Here is a 21,921-nt window from a genome sequence, read left to right as displayed (position 1 = left end):
TGATAAACATCTGACCCTTTCTTTTAGAAACCATGACAAACAGAACGCTCTTTCAACACAAAACAACGCGAATAAAAATGGAATAACGTGAGAAGTTGGGTTCGAACCTAACATGCAACTATTCGAACTCCGCGGAGGACCGGGTTGCATACGCTAGGTTTTGAGGGCGAAATCTGAGATCGGTCCGCAGCCTATGCGCGCGCGCGCGATATACGGCTCTCGTGATAGGGTACGAGTGCGACCAATGTTTTCCTCGAGCGTAAGTAATATTGTAATCCAGCTCACCGCGGAGTTAATATAGCCGCATGGTGTATCCGTCGCAGGCAATTAGCAATCGCCGGCAATTCGCAAGCCATAAGTGAATGAATAGAAAAGAATAGATTTCAGAAATATAGGAACAAGATTAAAGTACTGATTATTATTCATCCTTTAATGGGAGTGGACATTTTTCCCTCACTAAAAGCATGGTAGTAACAGGTAAACTCATGAGCACGTGTGGTGGAAGCCATGACCTTAGTTGGGTTCAGTTGGGTCACGCAACTAAACTAACACTGTGACAGAGCGTTGAGTATCACAAAAAATGAAGGCGCTCCAATACGAGATCACACTTTTGAAGGCCTTAACCCATCAGGCCTTCATTACGCTGATTCGCATCGAAACAAATGTAAACGCTTGCAGACTGCCGGCGATTGCTAATTGCCTACGACTTATCCAAACCCAACCTCGTATACTCTCCCACTGTTTTGACCTCAGCGCATCATTCAAATGGCGAGTTCGTCTTTCGGAGATAATCTCATCTCAGTCTCTTAATATCGCGTTACAAACCAGTGCAACAAAAGCGGCTAATAGTAGACCGAGCTCGAGGAAACACTTATTGCCCCCGTACCTTATAGCGGCAGCCGTAAGTGGATCTCAGATTTCGCCTGCAAAATCGAGCGTATGCAACCCGGCCCACAAGTTCAAATAGTTGTATGTTGGGTTCGAACCTAACTTCGAATATTTCTTCTAATGTTGTACGCTGCGCGCATTATTCAAATGCTGAGTTTCCAAATTCAAAAGGACTAACCTGGTAAGTTCTGAAGTTTCAATGGATCCTCGTGATGGGAAGACGAGAGTTAGTGAAAAATTGGAAACATAGGTCTGGTACAACGCTGGTATTTTCGGCAGGAGAAACTTGCTTCTCATCATACTCGACAGCACTGCGACCCTGGTCAACAGCAAGATGGGCAGCTGGTCCACTTCCACAGTTGAAATAGACAGTGACAGTAACCTAAAACCCTTCATACGTGCATTTGAAAAGTGTGCAAAATCAGAATAAAATAGGAAACATGAGGTCATCAAAACCCTTGTAAAGGTCATAAGTGACTTTTGTTTTCAACATAATGCAAAAATACGAAACGCCTGGAACAGTTATTACTATGGTTGGTGAGGACGATCGAAATTCCAGTCTCTAAATCAAGTTCGTGCCGAAAATCATCTTCCAAAATCTTATAATGAAGTAATGCTTTTCCTTCACGCAACATTCCTTAACGGCAAACATTCCTTAACGATTGGTGTAGCGGCTGAAATTTCGATTTTTCCAAAATAATCCACCAATCGTTCAAATTTGAAATTTCTCAATTGTATTCAAAATTTATTGCGACAAAACTGAGAATCCACATTTAGAATCCGTGGGATCCTAAATTTCACCAAAAAATCGTCCGTGCCACCGAAGTTACTTCGGAAAGCCAATCCAAAGTTCGCAAAACGCTCTGCAAGTTGTCTTGCAAAGTGTTAAAATAGCTGATCTGTGTAGTGTTCGAGTTCCTCTTTTTAGAGGGCACACAGCACAACTCATCGTGTCCTGATCAAAAGAACGTAATTACATGCCAACGTTTCCAAATTTCTACCAGAAAAAAAAAAACATTTTTACAGCAAAACTCCGGAGAATTTCTGACTGAATATTTTACTAATTTATCATCTTACTCCCCGCAAAAATCAAAAGAACTTTGGCCAGCAATCCCACAGACATATTTCTATAAAATTAAATTGTCTGGGTCAATTAAGCAGCCTTGGAATGGAGTTGTGTTCCTTCGTCTACGGGCTGATTATAGTAATTGATGATAGACCAGTCGTTGGACAAAAAAGATAATGGGAAAATGGAGCACTCCTATTGCTCGGAACGGGTGGTTACAATGGACAAAGGAGGTAAGTAATAGACTACCTAACGGCACCCCACCAGAGACTTAATAGCTTGTCTATCATTTTCCCCCTTAGTCTATGACAACCACCCGTCAGAACCAATAGGATCCTTCCATTTTCCCACCGTCTCCCTCGTCTATAGCTTCCTCTATCAATTTTAATAATCAGCCCGCTGGAAAACGATGAGCTTTGTGGGGCTGCGCCATTGTGGCCGCGAACTTTGGCGGGCTAAAAATTCCTGCGCCATTGACTGCGACCGCGCCGCCGCGAAGGGGGTGAGGCGGCGGTAGCGGTACGCTGCTCCGCTAAGTAAAAACCGCTTAACTCCAACGAAAATTGTATGTAGATGCGTGTTTCCAGCCGATGATGGGATGACGAGGTCATCGATAAACCGGTACTCGGAGTGACCGGACCGGGCTCCGACCGAGACGGCATCGTCTGCCTCGCGCCCTCACCCTCCCTCGCCCTCCCTTACCCACCCCCGCCCTCCACCGTTGCGAAAAACGAAAAGCGAAAAACAAAACTGACCGCGGCGGCGAGATGGTTTTCCATCCTTGCGCTTTAATTGGACCACCGCGCTGTTGTCGACTTCGCGAAGAATCCTTGATTTCGCAGCAGTGTCAAGGGTCACGGTGTCAACAAGGCGTTTATCTGAGAACGCTGTCGACCAAAAATTGAAGAGTAGACATTTAAAATATGGTAAGCGCCATCATGGGACTGCAAAAATTGTGCACAGTGTGCCCCGCTGAAGGGAGAAAAAAACAACAAAAACCCAGTGGTGAGGCGTGCTTTGGGATACATCGATTGTTATGCCATTTAAACCTATGGTAAAGAATTGATTATTAAGGTGTTCGCTGCGAACACCCTGTTTATCGACCCTTTTCCATAGGTTTAAATGGCATAACAATCGATGTATCGCAAAGCACGCCACGCCACTGCAAAAACCTATGAATGACTTTGCTTTGGGGGCTTGGGATTAGGACAATTTTCTATACATTTTGGTCTTAATTTCACGACAGGAATTGATATTTTCAGGGCATTGAGTTATCGATAAGAAAGAGAGACAGCTGTTCGATCTTAGCAGCACTTGATGTGGCTCATCAGGTTTTGTACAGTAAAGGCTCGCTAAGTCGAACTACGGTTAAGACGAAATGCAGATTAAGTCGAATTTTATTATTATTTAATATATGGACACGTCCATAAGTTAAGCGTAGAATCGATTAGGACGAGTTACCGCTCAAGTCGAATTTTTTGTCGGTCCCTGCACAATTCGACTTGGCGAGCTTTCACTATATTTCCTGTCCTTAATTGGACTGTGTTTTGCAATTAGGGGACCTACAATAAATTTCTGGCTCAGTTTAAAAATAACGTACTTACTGTTAGTTTTTATATGGAGATTAGTGTTTTTATTGATGAGCTAAACATTTTAGTTCCCATTAATTGTAAAATACAGTTCGATTGACATTGTGTCATGAAGATGGTTTGACTGAGCAATTGAGCATGGAGCTTTATCTTACTTGAGTCAAATTTAAATGACCCAAGTTGGCCTAACTTTTCGACTAGACGTAATACAACCTGACTCAATCGACTCTGAATTTATTGAACGTAAACTTCGTAAGAAGGTTAAATGTAAGTTTGAGGGTGAAAGGTTTTCGAATGGAATGACCTATAAATATGATTACTGATTTAAGGAACTTGTCCAATTCTCAGGGTTTCAGCGTAGGTAATCTTCAACGAAAAAAATTTCATTGGGCTTCTACAGGGACGTCATGTTAAAATTTTTTTCGTAGGGATTATTTTTGAGACAACCTTGATACAGGTTGTCCAATGAAATTTCGTCGATGTATCGAGAATTCCAGTTGTCTTTCAGAGGAAATCCTATTAGGAAAGTAAGAATAGACCGTTCCCAGTCACACGGATGCCTAGGAAATTTTTTTCCGGCACACAGATAACTCGTTCATGGTAAAGTTGTCCACAAAAAAGTCATTTTTTGATCAGTAGGTTTTAACATCAACTGATTAGGAGGATATGGGTTCGATCGACAAGCATCCATCGTCAACGACTCGATCGACACCGTTCGATGAAGAAAACCCGTGAATCGACCGACAAATCAGTAAATCGATCGACAAACCCATGAATTAACTGACAAACCGATGAATCGATCGACAAGCCCGTGAAACGATCGACAAACCGGTAAATCGATCGACAACACCGTGAATCGATATAATCGGTTTCGATAAAGCTGCTGTCAATCGGTTCACGTTTTCCTTTTTCGATCGAGTCATGTCGATCGAATCCAAACCCTCCACTAGTTCAATTAAGCAAACTTCTTCCGTTGGTCATTCTTAAGCTGCCATAAAAACGAGCGATAGATTAAGTGTTCAATTAATAGCTGCCCGCAGAAACCTGTTGTTCTGGCGAGCGACACTTGCCCTAAATTTAAAGACAATGGCTTTGCCTGTGCAAAAACCAGGGGTGGCAAACAACCAAGCATCGACGCAGAAGTTGCACATGGTCTGTGAGTCGCCACGCTGATTCTTGGTGGAAGAATGCTTTGTTGAAGAGATAGATATTCATCGAGTTCCGAGAGCTCGCACGTCCCCTACCCCTCCTTCTCACGCCCTTGCTCTCGCTACCCCTCGCGAAAACGAGGTGATTGAAAGCAGCCACCGGCAGGGTAGGGGAGGAAAATCTGAAAAGCCGTGATTGACGCTACGCATGCGCACAAGGCACAAGAGCCGAGCGGAGAAGCCTGCAACGGGACTTTAGGCTTGCGAAGAATGCCTAGAAAAGCACGCAGCGGAGGGTTGCGGGACGGGACCCAACGCGCGGTTGCCGCCTTTGGCCGGGAAAAAGTTTTGAAAAAGCACTCTCTCGCAGAGTTGCCAAATCTTCTTTCATTTTCGAGGGTAGGCTGGGAGAGCTTCTAGAAAGGAAAAAAATGTCCTTAAATGATAGTGCTTTGGCCAACACATTCCCTTTGACCTACGTCATGGAACTGACAAATGCAAAAACTTTCAATTTTAGAGGGAAGGTTCTGGCCGGAATGATTAGGATGAAAAAGAGCTCCTGAATGAGATGGCTGAATTTCGAAGTAACATTTTAGAAGTTCCACATAAAATTAAAATGAAATTAAAAAAAAAAAAAAAAACCACCGTGGTACAGCCATGTTAACAGGATGACGGAAGAGAGGCTGCCAAAGAAGATGCTTGATAATAAGGTTCCTCCTGGGAGGAGACGAAGGGAACGCTCGGTGAAAGGGTGGCAACAGGGGATGAATTGAGTGAGTGCCAACTTCCCGAGGGGTTGTGGGGGTACAAGGTAGAGTGGCAAAGAGGCGTCGCAGAGCGCCAAAAAGTGGCTCTTTTGTTTGTCTCGAAGTAAAAAAAAAATTTTTAGACATTTTGTTTTTGGAAGTTTCTTATCCTGACGGGATACCGCGATCTTATACGGGAATATTGCATACAATTTTCGTCAGCGCACTTTCATCCGTGCTGGTGAAAGTTCGTAGGGAATTCGCGACATCGAGGATTTCCCATAATTATAAGGGGGTGTCTCTTCATTTGTTAATGAGGTATACAATTTTTAATCTTTTTTTAAACTATAACTGAGTTTTTTTCACCCAAAAAAGTGTATCCTGAAAAAATCTCGAACAATAAGAATAGTTGTGATAGTTTCCTCAGCAAATATACGCGCACATCTAGTAGAAGCAATCAAGACAGGTGTTTCCGAAATTTTTCACTGACAGTATATATGTATACGTGATTTTTAAATTCTCCGTCAGTTTGACTCTGCTGAGCTTGACAGGGGTTGAAAAGACAATGGGCGGCAATTCGGCAACGCCATGTCGTGTCGTTGAATTGATTCAATCAATGCTCATCCCCGATCCCTCACCAGGGCACGACTACCTGCTGTGTCAAAAGAATCAAGTTGTACTATTTTTTAACAAGGGCTTCTGCCTCGCCCTAATAGTAACAATATTTATGCTCAGAATTTCCTCTATGGAGAAAACGGCTTCTCAGGGCGGTGGAATTATCTGATTTAGACGCGTAATAACCCTTCCCATAGCAACGCCTATTAAAATTTGTCTTTAAAAAACTGTAAAAATTGACGAAGAACGGAACCCTTTCCATGTGTTTAACGTAAAATTTACAAGAGGCAAAATGTAAATAAAAAATTGTTTTAAAAAAAAACTCAAAAAAAACTTGGTTTTTTAAAAACAAATTTACATAAAAACCTGTGTATAATTTTTAAGAGTTTTTTTAACAATTATTGTACTTAAATTTGACCTGTCGTGAATTCTACGTGAAAAAATCCCCAAAAGGTTTTCCCTCTTTGTATATTTTAACCGTTTTATTAAGAGTTTTTTTAAATTAAAATTTACAATTTTTTTAAAGAGAATTTTTACAGCCCCTGATTCTAGGGTTCACGTTTGATTAAGTTAGCATAGGTTGTAATTAACAGCAGAGTGCGACACAGATACTAGAGAAATTTTAAAAAAAATTGCATCCACACTGCGTCGATTTGCGTACCTCATGGTTGTGCTGACACAATTTGTAAAAAGTACTGACAAAATGTTAAATGAATGTTATGGATAATTACTGTCATAATGAAGTGATGCTGTCATTTAAGCGTTGACTCAATATTGCCACACAATTTTATCTACAAATTCTGACATTTCGGGCAAACATTGTATATAAATATAATTGTTAAAAGTCGAAATATAAGTATCTGACATGCAAATCTCCAATTAAAATGTATTTTTTTAAAGGAAAATAACTGAAATAACTCGTGAGAATGGACAGAAAATTTCTAGATAAAATGTCGGTTGAGTTCATTGAGGAAAAACAATAAATGAGCAGCGATTGGCCACATCGCAAATATGAATCTCGTGACTTAGGGCGTCGATATAACTATCCTGATTGGAATACCTGTAAGTAGTTGGACGTATTTATGCTAAAAGGAACTATGTGTATAGGGTTTACGCTTAACTTAGTTCCTTTTAGCATAAATGCCTCCAGTTAATGGAGACTCCTCTACATCTTGAGGAATCGGGGGAGAAGCTTTGGAAATGAATGACGGACATGTGATACCCAGAAGGCTCGGAGAAAGGACCGAGGGGTTGGGGGGAGGGGGCTCATGTGTTCGCGGCCGCCGAGTAATTTCCGAAAGCGACGAAAAAGAGGGTGCAAAGAAGGAATAAGGGTAGTGAGAGCGGAATTGCAAGGACGAATGTGGAATGCTCCACTTTCCGGGAGAGCACTGCACCCCAATAGGAATGGGGGTGGGGGTTGAGGGTAAGGGGACCGGCCTCGGCCTTTAAAAATACTCCAAGAGCAACCATTACCACCTCGACAATGTTGCCGCGCTTGGGGTAGGTCAGCTAAGCTCAGCGCGCAGTTGCCGCGCTGACACGCGTGAAATGAGAGGAAATCGTCACCCTCCGATCGCAGTATCACAAGCGCCATGCGACGTATAAAAATGTCCGCCGCCATTTTACTTTTTTACGGAGAAATTGTTGGTTGAATCTGTTCAAAAATTTCACTGAATTTTATCGGCAGTGCATGGAAAATTCAGGGACATTTTTGGACAGCATTGTTGAACAATTTCTACGGTAAAAAATAAAAGGCGGCGGAAATTTTGATATGCCGCATGGCGCTTTTGATACTACGGCCGGAAGGTGACAAAATGAAGAAGGGTAAGAAATTTCAGTGAAATTTTAAAGTTACTTTCACGGACAGAGAAAGTTTTGAAAAATATGAGACATTTATTACAGGGACGGACTATGCGACTCGCACTGGCAACAAAACTATAGCTTCTTTTTTCTTCCACCTCTCTCTTTAACCCTGTATTTTCCACCGTTTATCTCATGTAATGCGAATGTTACAAATACGTAAAATGATGCCTCCGAAAAACATTGGCAGCTTTTCGATAATTATTATTCATAGCGGGCTAATAATGGCCACTTAAAACACACTTTACATACATTTTGGGAATTGTCGGAGATATTTTACGTGAAATTTCACGATTTTGAATTTATTCTTCACCACTACGTAGTAAGCAGAATTGACTGGTTGAAAATGAAATATGGTGGTATATAGATTTTTGAACGTCAAATTGCTCGGATAAACGCACTTTTCAACTTATGCTACGGCAGCGGTCATGAGCCGTTCTCCAAATGCATTTATTCAAAACGTCCAAGTCATATAGACTTACTTCGTTTAAAAGCGACCGATTCTTCAAAGCCGAGCCAACACGGAGCATTGAATTTAAAGGTCATGAGGACGTATTTAAATCAAAAGGAGCTGTATACATTTTGCCATGTGCCCTAAAATCTAGGAGACTACACGCATGGCAGGATTCATACATCACAATGGATATAGTTCCTTTTGATATTAATAGTCCATGTGATCATTTTTCGGAGCGGAAAGAGAAAAATTCCCCAATTGTGACACCAATTTCCTGACGAAGTTCCTGATGTTCTCAGATATTTGTTGGTCTCTGGTTAATCCCGGTGATTCCGGCCCGGGGTTTCCTGGTCCTGGAGCCTGTACACCATGATACAAGGGAAATATCACATACTGCATGATATGGTGCAATATTCCAGCAAAGAACATGCAAAAATGGACGGATTAAATGGTTTATGTGCGTTTGTGCCTAATAAGTTCCTTTCCGTGATGTCATCGCCCGAAGAAAGATGTCGACGCCTGACGCCCGTAACTTCTAACACGGGCGCATAAAGTAATTGGCATTGGGTGCTGCCGACTTGCGCCGATAATCATTTGGAGGGAATACCCGCTTTCAGACTCAGAGTAATATTCCAAAAAAAATCTCTCTTGGAGCAAAATTAGGACGAAAAGTTTCTAAACGGGTTTATTTGACAAAATAACACATTTACTTAATTGTACCAAACTGTGTATTTGTGTACTCAGATACTTTCAGCTTCGATTTAGAGCTTCCAAAAGGGATTTCTAAGAAAGGGTTTGCTGATTTGCGCATTGAGGCGAAATTGTTCTACAATTAGGGTAAATAAAGTTGGGTTCTTTTGAGTATAAAGTGACGCCAGTATTTTAGGAAAAAGTGTTCGACGGCTTGATGTTTAATGTCTTCCGGTGTAGGCACACCAAGACGAGGGATCCATAATAATGACTTCCAAAGGAAATTCGCCGTGCAAACCTTCGCAGGTTGCCAAATCTTCTTTGATAGAACACGAATCTCGGGAAAACTTTTGAACCTTTTCCTTCCAATTTTTCGAAGAAAATTCGCAAGTTAAGCTAGGTCTGTGAGAATTTCAAAGACAAATATTATTACTTTCCTAGAAAATTGGTGTTTTATTGATGAAAATGGCAACGTGCGAAGGTTCATACCGATGGTTAAGGGACAATACAGCCTGTCTCCAAACTGACAATTTTGCAGGACGAGGAGAAAACTTTGCCATTTTTCAAATTCTAGGGTGAGATTTTCAATCTTTTCATTCATCACAGCGTCATTGCAGCGCTCCTTCACAGAATCTGGAAAAAATCTGAAATTATCGGCTTGCGTATTTTTGACTGTAGAATACGGCAAAGATACTAACTCATTTTTGCCAAAATTGTCGGTGAAGCGATATCATGCCTTAGCCCTCGATACTGCGTTTTCCATGAGCACAGAAGCATCAGTGGCGTGGCGTGCTTTGCGATATATCGATTTTTATGCCATTTGAACCTATGAAAAAGGATCGATAAACAGGGTGTTCGCAGCGAACACCTTAATAATCGATTCTTTACCATAGGTTTAAACGGCATAACAATCGATACTTCGCAATTTACGCCACGCCACTGAGAAGCATACTGGGTGCTTGCGAGTAAACTTGCAAAGAGGACGAAAGACGAAAATAAGCTGCGAGAGGCGGGACCAGGCAGGTGCTGAGCCGGGCGTCGCGTCGCGTCGGCCGGGACAAAAGTTGTTCCAGGTAGGAGAGCGAGGATGCGGCTGATTAAGTGCGCTCGACTAGCTTTCCGCCAAGTTGCAGGTAGACTAATAAATTACCGCCCCACAACTCGGCAACACCGGGGGTGGGGGCGAGGGGCTGGGACGTCATTCGCAACCCGAGGCCCGAAACAGAAACAGGTTAGCAGGTATCCCGGCGCCAGTTCGGGAAGAATAACTTGGTCCCTGTCACGCACCGCGAGAGGGAGCTTCGGCAACTTCCAACGCCGAGCGGGGCCCACCGCCACCGTGGGCCCAACCGACCACATTTTTAGCGTCTTTCCTCCCCCCAGACTTGGGCTCTACCCTCTTCTCGCCGGTGCTTTCCGGGGACCCTCCGCCGCCGCCATTCCTCCACCCGATGCCACTGTCGCGGGCCGTTAAACATTCTTGGCTCCCAACTTTTTCGTGGGTTTTTCAGTAGAGTACCTATATTGAGAGAGTATGGCCACTGGTGTTACCACCTCTGATTGGCTCAGCCATCTTAGGCTGAATGGAGCCCTTAGGACCCAAAAATGGCGGACGCTATAAATTAATGTAATGCAAAATGACTCAAAATGTAGTTTTCTTTGCTTATCGTAACGAGAAATTTACCCAAATGCACTATTGCGACTTATTTACATATTTTTAAGGCTAATCGTGTGCAATTTTTGAGAAAAATTATCTTGGATGTAGTAAAGTTGGCAGCAAGTGCGGTTGGTGATAACCGTCAATAGTTGGCAATGACCCCCCTCCCATCCACAAAAACCAAAACAAAGCACCGCCATTTTTGGGTCCTAAGCCTCTCCATGGGGCCCAGTGGCCATACTCTCTCAATATAGGTACTCTAGTTTTTCAGAAGGGAGCCTATATAGGGAGCATGGGCCACTTGCGCAATTCACAGAATCACGCTTTCATAGTCTCAGTTTATAGATTGGCAAAAAATGATGCTAATTGCCTGAACAACGAGTTTCCTTGTCCAATGTCAATGGAGGTATCGCCCTTAAAGAGACATGGCAAATGACGTCATCCACCGCGGTAGTGTATACCGTGGTTTCTTCCAAATAGTTAATTTCAACCTTGTTTCACATTTGAGCAAGCAGTACAAATGTGTGCCACTAATTGATGACTCCAAGGTGGAGGAAATCAAGGTGTAGGCTACCGTGGTGGATGACGTCATGTGCCATGTTCAAATTGTGTTATATTTCCACCATTGCACCTAGGAAATCGTAGACGTATATTCAGACTTGTGATGTCACATAGATTTCCTGTCTATTTCATTTTGCGGAAAAGCCAATGATCATCGTTTTTCTTCCAAATCCCTTGTGATTCATCAGGATTGTTTCTTTTGGAAATTACGCAATTAACCGTCATGATTTGTTTCCTCGAAAGAAAAAAAAGAAATCCAAATAAAGGACGACTCATTTCAGTAGATTAGAGAAAGTCTACATATCATGCTCAGATACCAAATTTTTTGAGATTTCAAGGGCCGGCACCGTCGTAATAGACCTAAATAATGCATTTCCTGGAATACTGACAATGTTGCGATACAAATCAGTAATGGTTTACTTCATCGGCACAATAAATAACGCTGGGATGAAGCTAAAGTGTAAGCGAAACAATTCAAGCTTCAGATGGTGTCGCATGCAATGGTTACTAAACGAATTTCATCATAACGCCTGGATGCAACTATTCGGGCTCCGTGGATGTCCTTGTTGCATACGCAAAGAAATGAAGGCGTTTTTACACTTCAGACACTGAGCTATAACATTTCCCAGTTTAAAGTCTCTTGTTTTCTGTCATTTTCTCTGTTATCTAGTACTTTATTCCTCTTCGCATTCACTTTTCATTTGACCGTTGACGATGCTTGTTTTTACTACGCGATCAATTCTTTTGCGGAAACATAAAACTTAAAAGTATATGCATGAATAAAAAGGCGTTATTGTACATGGTAACGTATTAATACTTTAATGGTAATGAACTTTGAGAGGTTATCAAAAATAAAATCAAGTAAAAACAGGTAAGTTTGTAAAATCTAACATTTCACAAATGAAGGTATGTCTAATGCAAAATATAAGGACGAAAATTCATGAAATTTCAATAATAAATAAGGCCGGTGGGTAACATCAACTTCCTTCTCAGAGTAAGTAGATAACTAGATTGGCTCTTCTTTCTATTCAGTTCAGTCCTTTTCGAAAGGCACGGAGAAAAAAAAAAACTTCGAGCGTGAATCCTGAAGTTCGGGTTATTTAGATCTCGGAAGTTTTCAGATCGTGCATCTATAAATTTGAGTTTTTTATGCCGACGTTCGAGTCACACATCTAAAGTACGGCTGACTCCGAAGAAGTTTCAACAGTATCACCAAAACTTCACTGCCGTGCTAAGAAAAAATGTCATAAGAGCATTCGAATGTAGCCTTTCCTCTCAGAAAATATTTCTTTTGGAAGGAAAAAATGAACATTTTCTTGTAATTTTCGAAAAGTTAGATCAAATTACGAACGAAATTCGCACGAAAAAAATCACATTACAAAAAAAATCGCAAGAAAAATATTCATAAACATTCCCAAAAATTCGTGATTGGTCAAAGAAAATTTGGCAACGTCTGAAAGCTCATTGGGCGTTTTTCATTGGCAGGACAGTTCAGATGTGTGACCCGAACTTCGACATTTGGACCTCAAGACCTCTGAGGAACCTCTGAGATTCATATGATTCGGTTCTCAAGCACGGAGTTTTTTTCCGTAGCCGTCCATTTTCCGAGTGAATCTACCAGTATGCCATTTGGGAGGGTTCTGATCGCAGTGGAAGTTCATGGATTTGAAGGAAGCAATCATAGCATAGATGTGGCTCTCCGCTGCATCCATTGCAGTAAGTGGAGACTTTCCTCGTGGCTTTGGCCTGTCTTCTGTTCCCAGAGAGCTTGTTCAAATCGTAACACCGCTTGCAATATTTTCGGGTCTCTTTATTCAGCCCGCTCTTCTTCCGCAGCTGGTGGCCCTTCTTGAACACTCTTATGTCCACCACACAATCTGTATTCAAATAACGACAATATTTCATTTTCATTTTTTCCTTCGACTCAATTTATACAAATATGTAACGCCCCATCGGGAGGAGGATTCAGGGGAGCGTTACGCCATTTCGTTTGCACGTTGAGAAATCCGAAATTTAGCGTTACGTATCTTGGTTTATAATATTAAATCAAAAGAACAACGCGTAATGCATAACGCCGGAGGCGCGAAGCGCTTCGAGGGGTCGAACTGCGGAGCGGTCAGAGGGCGCGCTCCCTAGATTTATAAAAAACCCTAAATTCAACTAAAAATACATTCAAAGATGTCGGCTCGAAGCTAAATTTTTTCAATATGGCTTCTAACTTTGTAATGGTAAAACATACACAAATTATGGGCCATGGATAGTAAGAATCCTCTAAAACTATGGAGAGAGATACAGTTAAAATACATTTTTTAGTTAAATTTCTCTCTGAACGTGCTGAAAAAGCATTAACTTACCAAACAAAAATTTAAAAAATAACGAATCAAACTGAAAAAAGAAAATGATACAAACGCAATTCCACAACGACTTTGTAAGTGAATGCTTCCTGATCATTTTGACGATATTCCCCAGGTTTAGGTTAAATCGAAAAGTCGATGCATTGAGACTGATCCAAGAAAAGTAGATGTTGAAACTTGATGCGTGAAAAATTTAAATTAAAATGAAGACATACAAAATATCGTCAAAATATGTAATGGGGCATCATAGAGCGCCTTGAGAGAATTTCTGATGAAAGTCGAGTTTCTAGAAATCTATGATAGATACTGATACATGCAATGGATTACCGGATGACAGAATCTTGCTTTCCGATTTTTCGAAGCACATATCGTACCTCGACCGATAAAAAGTTACATGCGAAACAATAACTAAAACGAAAATTAGCAACACTGCGATTCAGTTTGTTCTTTTTTTCGGATTCACTCGGACGTTTAAATTGCCTTCAAATACGAGCGTAGGCAATGTGCGACAGTTGCGTAGATTAAGAGGCCTAGTTTCGCGGCGCTGATGCTAGTATCAACTCGGCATCAAACAAAACTCATAAGAATATGGTTTTAAAAAATAGATGCACAGACTTTCACAAATATATTACATTGACAGTTGGGTCTAGTTGAATGCAAGAGCCTCTTCAAATTAATATTTGTTTACATTCAATTTATGAGGTGCATATTCCAAAAGATCCAACAAAAAGTATGCATCTGTCTTGCACGATATATATATATTAAATCCTTCTTCAAATATATAAGTTGAAAGTAAATTGCGAAACTAAGCACAGGAAATGGAACTATACAGCTCAATGCCTCAGCTTTAAAGATTGGAAACTTTCCAACTTCAATTCAACGTTTCCAGGTGTTTGCACTAATTTCGGCGCCGAGTAGATGCGTTCTTTCGCTCGTATGGTAAAATTTTGAAACATGAAGTCCACGGAAAAAAACACAAGACTAATATTAGTTTTAATTTCAACTTTACTTAAAGCAGGAATTCAAAAATATCACAAGAAAGTCATACTGGATACTTAACTTAAGTAGTCTAAAAAACATTCTATTCATCGTGTCTTCATGAGACAAGAAGAAAGAATTATATCTGCTAGAGAAGAGATCAAAATTTCGAGAGAAAGAGGACTGACTAGACTCTTTCAAAAAGCGAACTATGAAAATCGATTGATTTGAAGGAGGAAAAGAGAAAAATTAATAAAATTAAGTGTTTAAGAAAATTCACGTTGGGAAGAAAACAATATAACACAATTTTACGAATCAGTGTTTACATAAAACTGTCTTTTAAGGGGGTTAAAACAATTAAGTAAGTATGAATCTCGATGGCAACAATACGAAACCATGTATCTCCGTTTCCGACTTTGATGACTTCCTGTTATACTTTATTTTTCTTTTGGAAAACTAGCCAACGCTTTTGGAAACTTTCTTGATTGTTCTCTCCTATTAGCAGAATATATTCCGTATGAATTTTAAGCGACAAAGTTAGCTTGTTCTCTTCAAAAAAATAAAAAAGGAGCGGAAATTTTATAACAGCAGTATGGAGACACGCGGTGTCGCACTTTAACCATCGATTTTTAAGATATGTGTAATTTATTTTGAGTTGTATTTGTGTTTAAAAATGTTTGATTTTGGTCGAACAAAATTTCTGTGAGAGAAAAACTAATGACTTCTCCGCAGCCGTGTTGATTTATAACAAGCACAGGGGCACAAGTATTTTAAATAAAAATGACTAAGAGTTTTTTTCTGTAATCGAGTACTCAAAGGTGTCTTTTTTCGTAAAAATTTTTAGGAACTTTTGAGATTCGATTCTGAATATTTTTCAAAACAGAGCAAGGATCTAATTTATCGCCAATTATTTTGGTCTGTTATAAAAAATACTTCCCTCAACTAATCTCACTATTGACTTTATCAAAAGTCATTACTTTTTCCTGTTACGAACCAACTCAGGTTCGAGTCTAGGAATATTTAGAGGAACTCTACATCAAAATTTTGCAACTTTGTTGACAAATAATTTACAGAATATAAGTTTCATGGCATTTCAACAGGCATCGCTAAATTAGCCTTGGCTTGTGAGATGTGAATTTCATTAAAAAAAAAAAATGGTCAGTACGGCGCGGTTATTTCAGGGACTTGATCAATCCATGCTGACAAATGAACAAACGAGTGTGAAAAAAGCTAATCAAATATTAGAATGAATAAATTTAAAAAAAATATGTTTAGAAAGGAATAAAATAACAGTATTAATGGCAAATTACGAAAAATTTAGGTCCACTTCAGGTATCACGAAAAACAGAATTAGGGGATACTGGATGATACATGGGCATTTACGATTGTAATTGTGGTGGTACCCCAATAAATTATGTTACTAACCCAAAAGTTGCGGTACAACCAAAATTAATTGGAAATGGCCGTATAATCCAACAAATTGGGGTAATACCACAATTTTAGGGGATAACCCCTAACACTTTTTTCCCCCGTGATGCGATTCCAAAAAAATAATTTGACAACTAAACAAGGGAACAAAAGAATCGGGAGAACACAATTCTCTCTGATTACATTGCTGTGGTGAAGCAAAAGTTAGGGAAATGACGTCACATGTGCTTCCTCATATGATACTTGAGGACGGTTTTCTGGCGTGCTTTGTAGGGGCAGTGTGGGCACGGGAACTGGGGTTCGACCCCACATTCGAGTCGCTGGTGTCGCCGCAAATTGTCCTTGTACTTGTAGGTGCGGCCACACTGACAGCACGCGTGAGACTGAGGACTAAACGGCAGCATTCTCATCCCAAAACGCGATAGTGCGCCTGAAATCAGCAGGCCGAGAAAAAAGAAACAAATAATAAAACAATGTTCCTAGAATCCAGTTTTCGACGTAATGACGCAAGAGATCTACGAGAAAAAGAATCAAAAATGGTAATTTTTTGAAGCCGAAATAGTCAAAACTGGCGAGTTTTGAATAGTCGACTTCGGAAGTGGTGACCTACATCATCGCTACTGTAACGCCTGAGGTTAAGCACAAATTTAGGGGGGGGGGGAGGGATCTCGCCTTACGAACCGAAGATTTCAGGGGGCGGTTTTCGGTTCAGAGTACTGAAGCTTTAATATGAACCAAACTCCAGCCCGGGGCAACTGAAGGATCAGCGGGCTGATTGATGACATGGATGATAGGCAAATTGATAACCAAAGAAGAAGACGGGGAAATGGAGAGATGCTACTGGTTGAAACGAGTGGTTGTAATAGACGAGGGACGCACTTAGGCTAAAATGGTGGACTGAGTAATAAGGGCCTCCTGTGGGTTGCATTTAGTTAGTTTATCACTCACCTTCTGTCTCCATTGCAAACGCCCGCTTTTGCCAATAGGATTCCTCCACTTTCTCTTCATACTCTTTGTCTATTACTTTGGCTATCTATTTCAATAATCAGCCTGCTGTTCAACGAACCGAAACACCTCGACTCATATGAAACATGTTCTATATGCCCAAAATTAATCGGTTCTGAGGAGGAGGCGAAGGCACTGTAGATAGATAATTCACTGACGGGTTTACTTTTCTGACGGAGCGTTCAAGTCTTTTCAATAAGGAGCTTTTTCCTTCTCGTCCGATAAACCTAACTACACAATGCACATATGGAAAAAATAATTTATTTCCGGAAAATACACTATAGAACAACTCAAGGGTTGGATCATTGTTGTTTTGGAAGGACAAGAGCCCTAGGGACCTTCACAGGACAACACACGGATCCGCGCAGGGCTGGTGTCTGTCTATACTTAAAATCAAGATGATGCCATTTGACAGATCTCTTCAGCATGAGGGTCAACTGTTTTTTCATAAAATACCTACGTATCTTATTCCAACATTTTTGGAATTTTTCAAAATGTATAAGATTGACAGGCTGGTAAAAAATTGAAGCTAAACCCGGGGCCCTGTTAGAATTCGGTGGAGGTTACATGGGAGCAAGAAAACAGGAAACTACATGGAACCGCTTCGGTAAATTTTAATCTAAGTAATTATCATTTGATCGAGTTGTAAAATCAATTTTAATTTTTAAGAAACTAAGAGCAATGAGATACAAAACTTCTGTTACATGGAGGGAAGCTTCAAGGACCATCAATATGTTTCGATTAATAGGGGAGAAAAGCCCGAAAACATGTAGTCAATTTTCAGTATCAAACGCGGATAACAATAGTGACTGCAAGTGTCCAGCTAGAGTTTACCTAAATCATGACCACTTCTTGAATAAACAATCTGAACTACTGTTAATTGAGGATTGAGAACAGCCCTCCGGAGCCTGCCTCAAAACTAAGTCGTTGAATACCTGTTTTTAATGATCATGGGAGGGTTCGTTCATTTTTACGTCAAACTTCCCCCTCCCACTTGGTCACTCACTCGCCACGCAGAATTGCAACGTCCCTCTTCCCTCAAAAATTGAGTCACGGTTGGGTAGACCCTTCCTCCCCCCCCCCCCCCCCCCGTATTTGAGACCGAAATTTTTCTCCGATATTTCTGATAAAAGTATCGATAAATTTTCAACAAATCAGCACTCCGAAACTTTTTTGAAAAAAAAAAAATCAATTAATTATAATTTAAAGCGGAATTTTCGCAGTCATTTCTACTAGGAGCGTCGAAAAATTTTCAACAAATAGGCAAATTTTTTGGAGACAATTTTCGATTGAAGCGGGACGAGCGAAAACCGCTAACGTCCATTTTCCAGTCTTCGGTTTTCTTTAAGTTGATAATGCTTTTAAAGACTCGATACAGATACAACCATAAAAGTGATGAAAGGACTCGTTTGTGGATTGAGGTAACCTGGAGACGAGTATTATCGCCACTTCCGCGGTTGCATCCTCCTCCGAAAAGTATTATCAACTCAAACAAAACTGAGGACTGAAAAAATGTACATTAGCGGCTATCGCACGTCCCGATTCAATTAATACCTTAATTAAAGTACGGTTTAATACTGAACAGAGTGTTTTATTCTCATGTGGCTCTTAAGAGAGGTTTTATGTTTGGTTTTGTACGGGCAGAAGGAACAGGGGAACTTTGGCTCGACTCCACACTCGAGCCTGAGATGCCTCATCAGGTTGTCTTTGTACTTGTAAGTTCGACTGCAATTGGGGCATGCGAACGGCTGCAGCTGGCAATAGGTAAATTTACGACCGGGCAGTCTATTCCCAGTTCCGCTGGCGCAAAAACCTGCCAAAACACAAGCAACAGATAATCAATAACGGCCACAGAAAACCTCCCTTGTATTCTTCAATTTTTTTAGCACCCCGAAAAGGAGGTCGCGAGTACATTTTAGTGTAAGTACTATTCTACCGTGCTAAGGAAGAACACCGTATGAGCCTTCAGACGTTGCCAATTTTACTCCAACAAAAACCGAATTTACTGGGGAAATTCTGAATATGATTTTCCAAAATTTTCAAACAATTTTGTACGCAATTTAATCAAAGTATCTGAGAATTTCAAGGAAGAATGTGCATGAATGTTGTCAAAAATACATGTCATCGAAGGAAATTTGGCAACTCTTGAATGTTCATACGGCGTTTTCCTTAACACAGCAGTATTGGAAGGCATTGATTCGCTTTTTTAATTCGAGGATTTTACGACTAATAGCGGCTATACATATAAAATCAAACTAAGAAATGTCCTCTTCGGATGACCCCGCTCCTTTTCAAAAATGTACTTACAAATTTTGATGGCAATCAATTCATTAGTGATTAATTAGAAAAAAAAAAAAACTTCCGACGTGAGGTTATATCCATCACAAAAAAACCATATGTTTTTTTGAAAATATTCATTGGAATAAAATAATTGGGGCTTTTAAATATTAAGCAATGTATCAGCGAAAAGTTACTGAGACCTTGAAACTTCTGTTTTCTATGTATGTGAGCGATAGAGTGGAAACTAAACAAATGAATATAATGTGAAACATATAAAGTAAAATAATTATAGACATAGATTTTTTCTTTAGAGAAAAAGTTTAGTATGTTTTGAATTTCAAGCTTAGGAGTATTCACACGATCTGGACGTTATTGAAGTACGTTTGCTACTTTTTTCTTTTATGATGGCTGTTCGGGTACATTTAGATACTATCGATAGAATACTTTCGATAGTTATTCGATCTTTATACATTTTCAAGTGGCTGATGGATTTAATTGTTAAAACACTTCCATAATAAAATGATTTACCAATCAACCATTTTTTCTCTCGCATCTTCTATGTGGTCTACGCTTAACTGAGTCAGTAAGAATTTCACTCAGGTTCCTTTGACGTATAAAAACAAAATTTTAACCGATGAGTAACTCTGTATAAAAAATTGATGCCAATTAATTTTTTGCCCTTATTTGGATGCTGATAGGAAATGGTAAAAAAATATTAATGAATGAAAATATATTTTATTCACAAGAACATGGTGATATGAGAATAAGGTCAAACTGTCAACTTGATGAAATGGTGATACATAAAAATTGTAAAAACACCTTGTAAAGTGGTAAAAACTTAAACTAAGCAAACCATCAAGGCACATATAGAAGACACTGAAGAAATAGAAGCATCTACTGCAAGAAGTTGATAATTGACATTGTCAGAAATTCGATAGACACTTTTCAATTTGAGCCATTAAAAATTAATGTAAACATACAAAAAATAAAGTAATATTACCAAAATAAGGTACCGGACCCATAAACACAACTACATTTTTTAATAATCTTCTTAAAAACTGAATAAAGAAAAGTTATGAAGTGAGATGGTAGAAGGATTAAATAAAGATACTATTATTCAACGATTCAAAAAAAGAGAAAAACTCCAGGCGATTTGGAAGATATAAAAAACCTAAAATATACAGGGTGTGCAAAAACAGCATACTGATTTACTGACAATGACGTGAACTTTAGAGTCCCACTCGCACTTTGCCTGCATTACACTGAAAACCATGAGTCAGAATGGGTGAAAGCGAAGGTAAACTTGTTTTTTTTTTCAATCTGGTCCTGCAGGCTGCTTGCTGAGATTAATAGACATAGCGATGGACAAAGAAAATAAAAGGAAAATGGAGAGATCCTATCAGTGGAGGCGGGTGGTTGCAATGGACAAAGTAAGTAAATAATAGACTAACCAACGGCAACCCATGCGGGGGTTAGAAACGTGAAAAAATCACGGCAGTTTGGAAAACTCGCCGGCAACTAGTCACAACTAGTCACCAATCTAGGTGACATGATTGGTGATCTTTGACCAGGTGACAGGTAATTTTTTCACGTTTCGAACTTTGAAACGATGCGCAGCCCGATCGCTCTGTGCCTTGTATTGCAAACCTATTGTAGTTAGTCCATCAGTGTCCCCTTTTGTCTATGGCAACTGTCCGTTTCAACCAATAGGATTGCTCCACTTTCTCCCGATCTTATTTGTCTTTGGCTGTGTCGATTAGTTTCAACAATAAGCCCGCAGTGGTTGAGGATGCATCCCACGATATGGAACTATTCGGTCACGTCAGTCGGAATATCGCTTAAACCTAGTTGCAGAACAAATTTTTGTTTGTCTAAAAAAAGTATAAAAAAAAAACATATCTGTTATCTAAATGGTAGTTTTATATATAAAACGTGTAACGCTTATACGAAAAAAAATCAAAGTTCAGACCTGACCATAATATATGAAAAATGATAAAAGTTAGATAAGGTAATTTTTATTTATAGAAATTTTTTTTATATAACACATGCATACGAAAGTGTTAAAAGCGAACATTTTTATGTAACTGTTATATAAAAAAAAAGGTCATCATTTTCGTGAGCTTATCGCGAATTAGAAGATTTTTTAGTATGTTTGCGAAAAACTCACGAAAATTATGACTTTTTTATATAATGGTTACATAAAAATGTTCACTTTTAACACTTTCGTATGCATGCGTTATATAAAAAAAATTAACTTTCGCGCATAATCTTTATATTTTCCTTCTATGGTTCTGCTACTAGGGAAGTAACGAGTTCCTGAACTTCTCGTTTCCCATGTTGTAAATAAGTGTGGTCAGACTTGAGTCGACCGTGTTTTTGTCATACTTTCCGTCGAATTCAGCATCCAAAGACTCTGAAAAACACAAGGAAACAAAAAAATTAGTGCAGGGCGAAAATTTAAAATAGGGGGCGTTTCAGGGTGAAAAAGTCAAAAAATCAAGTTAATCATTCCCTGGAAGTAATGTTTTCCTAATTCTGGACGATTTTTGAGATCTATAAACGTATATGGTCCCGATGTGTTCGGAAATTTCTTTTTTTC

The 21,921-nt window shown here is 39.7% G+C and overlaps 1 protein-coding gene across 1 annotated transcript in view; it reads right to left on the bottom strand.

Moving 5' to 3' along the window:
* Positions 1-20,037: 20,037 nt before the first annotated feature.
* The window catches only part of LOC109041050 (uncharacterized), a 146,427-nt gene continuing 144,543 nt past the window's right edge, over positions 20,038-21,921 (bottom strand). Inside the window, exon 9 of the mRNA XM_072299783.1 lies at positions 20,038-21,735. Within this exon, the coding sequence (XP_072155884.1) occupies positions 21,620-21,735 (116 nt within the window). The 3' untranslated portion in view covers positions 20,038-21,619. The remainder of the gene's footprint in view (positions 21,736-21,921) is intronic.

Source organism: Bemisia tabaci, chromosome 1, assembly GCF_918797505.1.
Source record: "Bemisia tabaci chromosome 1, PGI_BMITA_v3".
NCBI classification, from domain to species: Eukaryota; Metazoa; Arthropoda; class Insecta; order Hemiptera; family Aleyrodidae; genus Bemisia; species Bemisia tabaci.
This window is presented reverse-complemented; position numbering and strand designations above follow the sequence as displayed.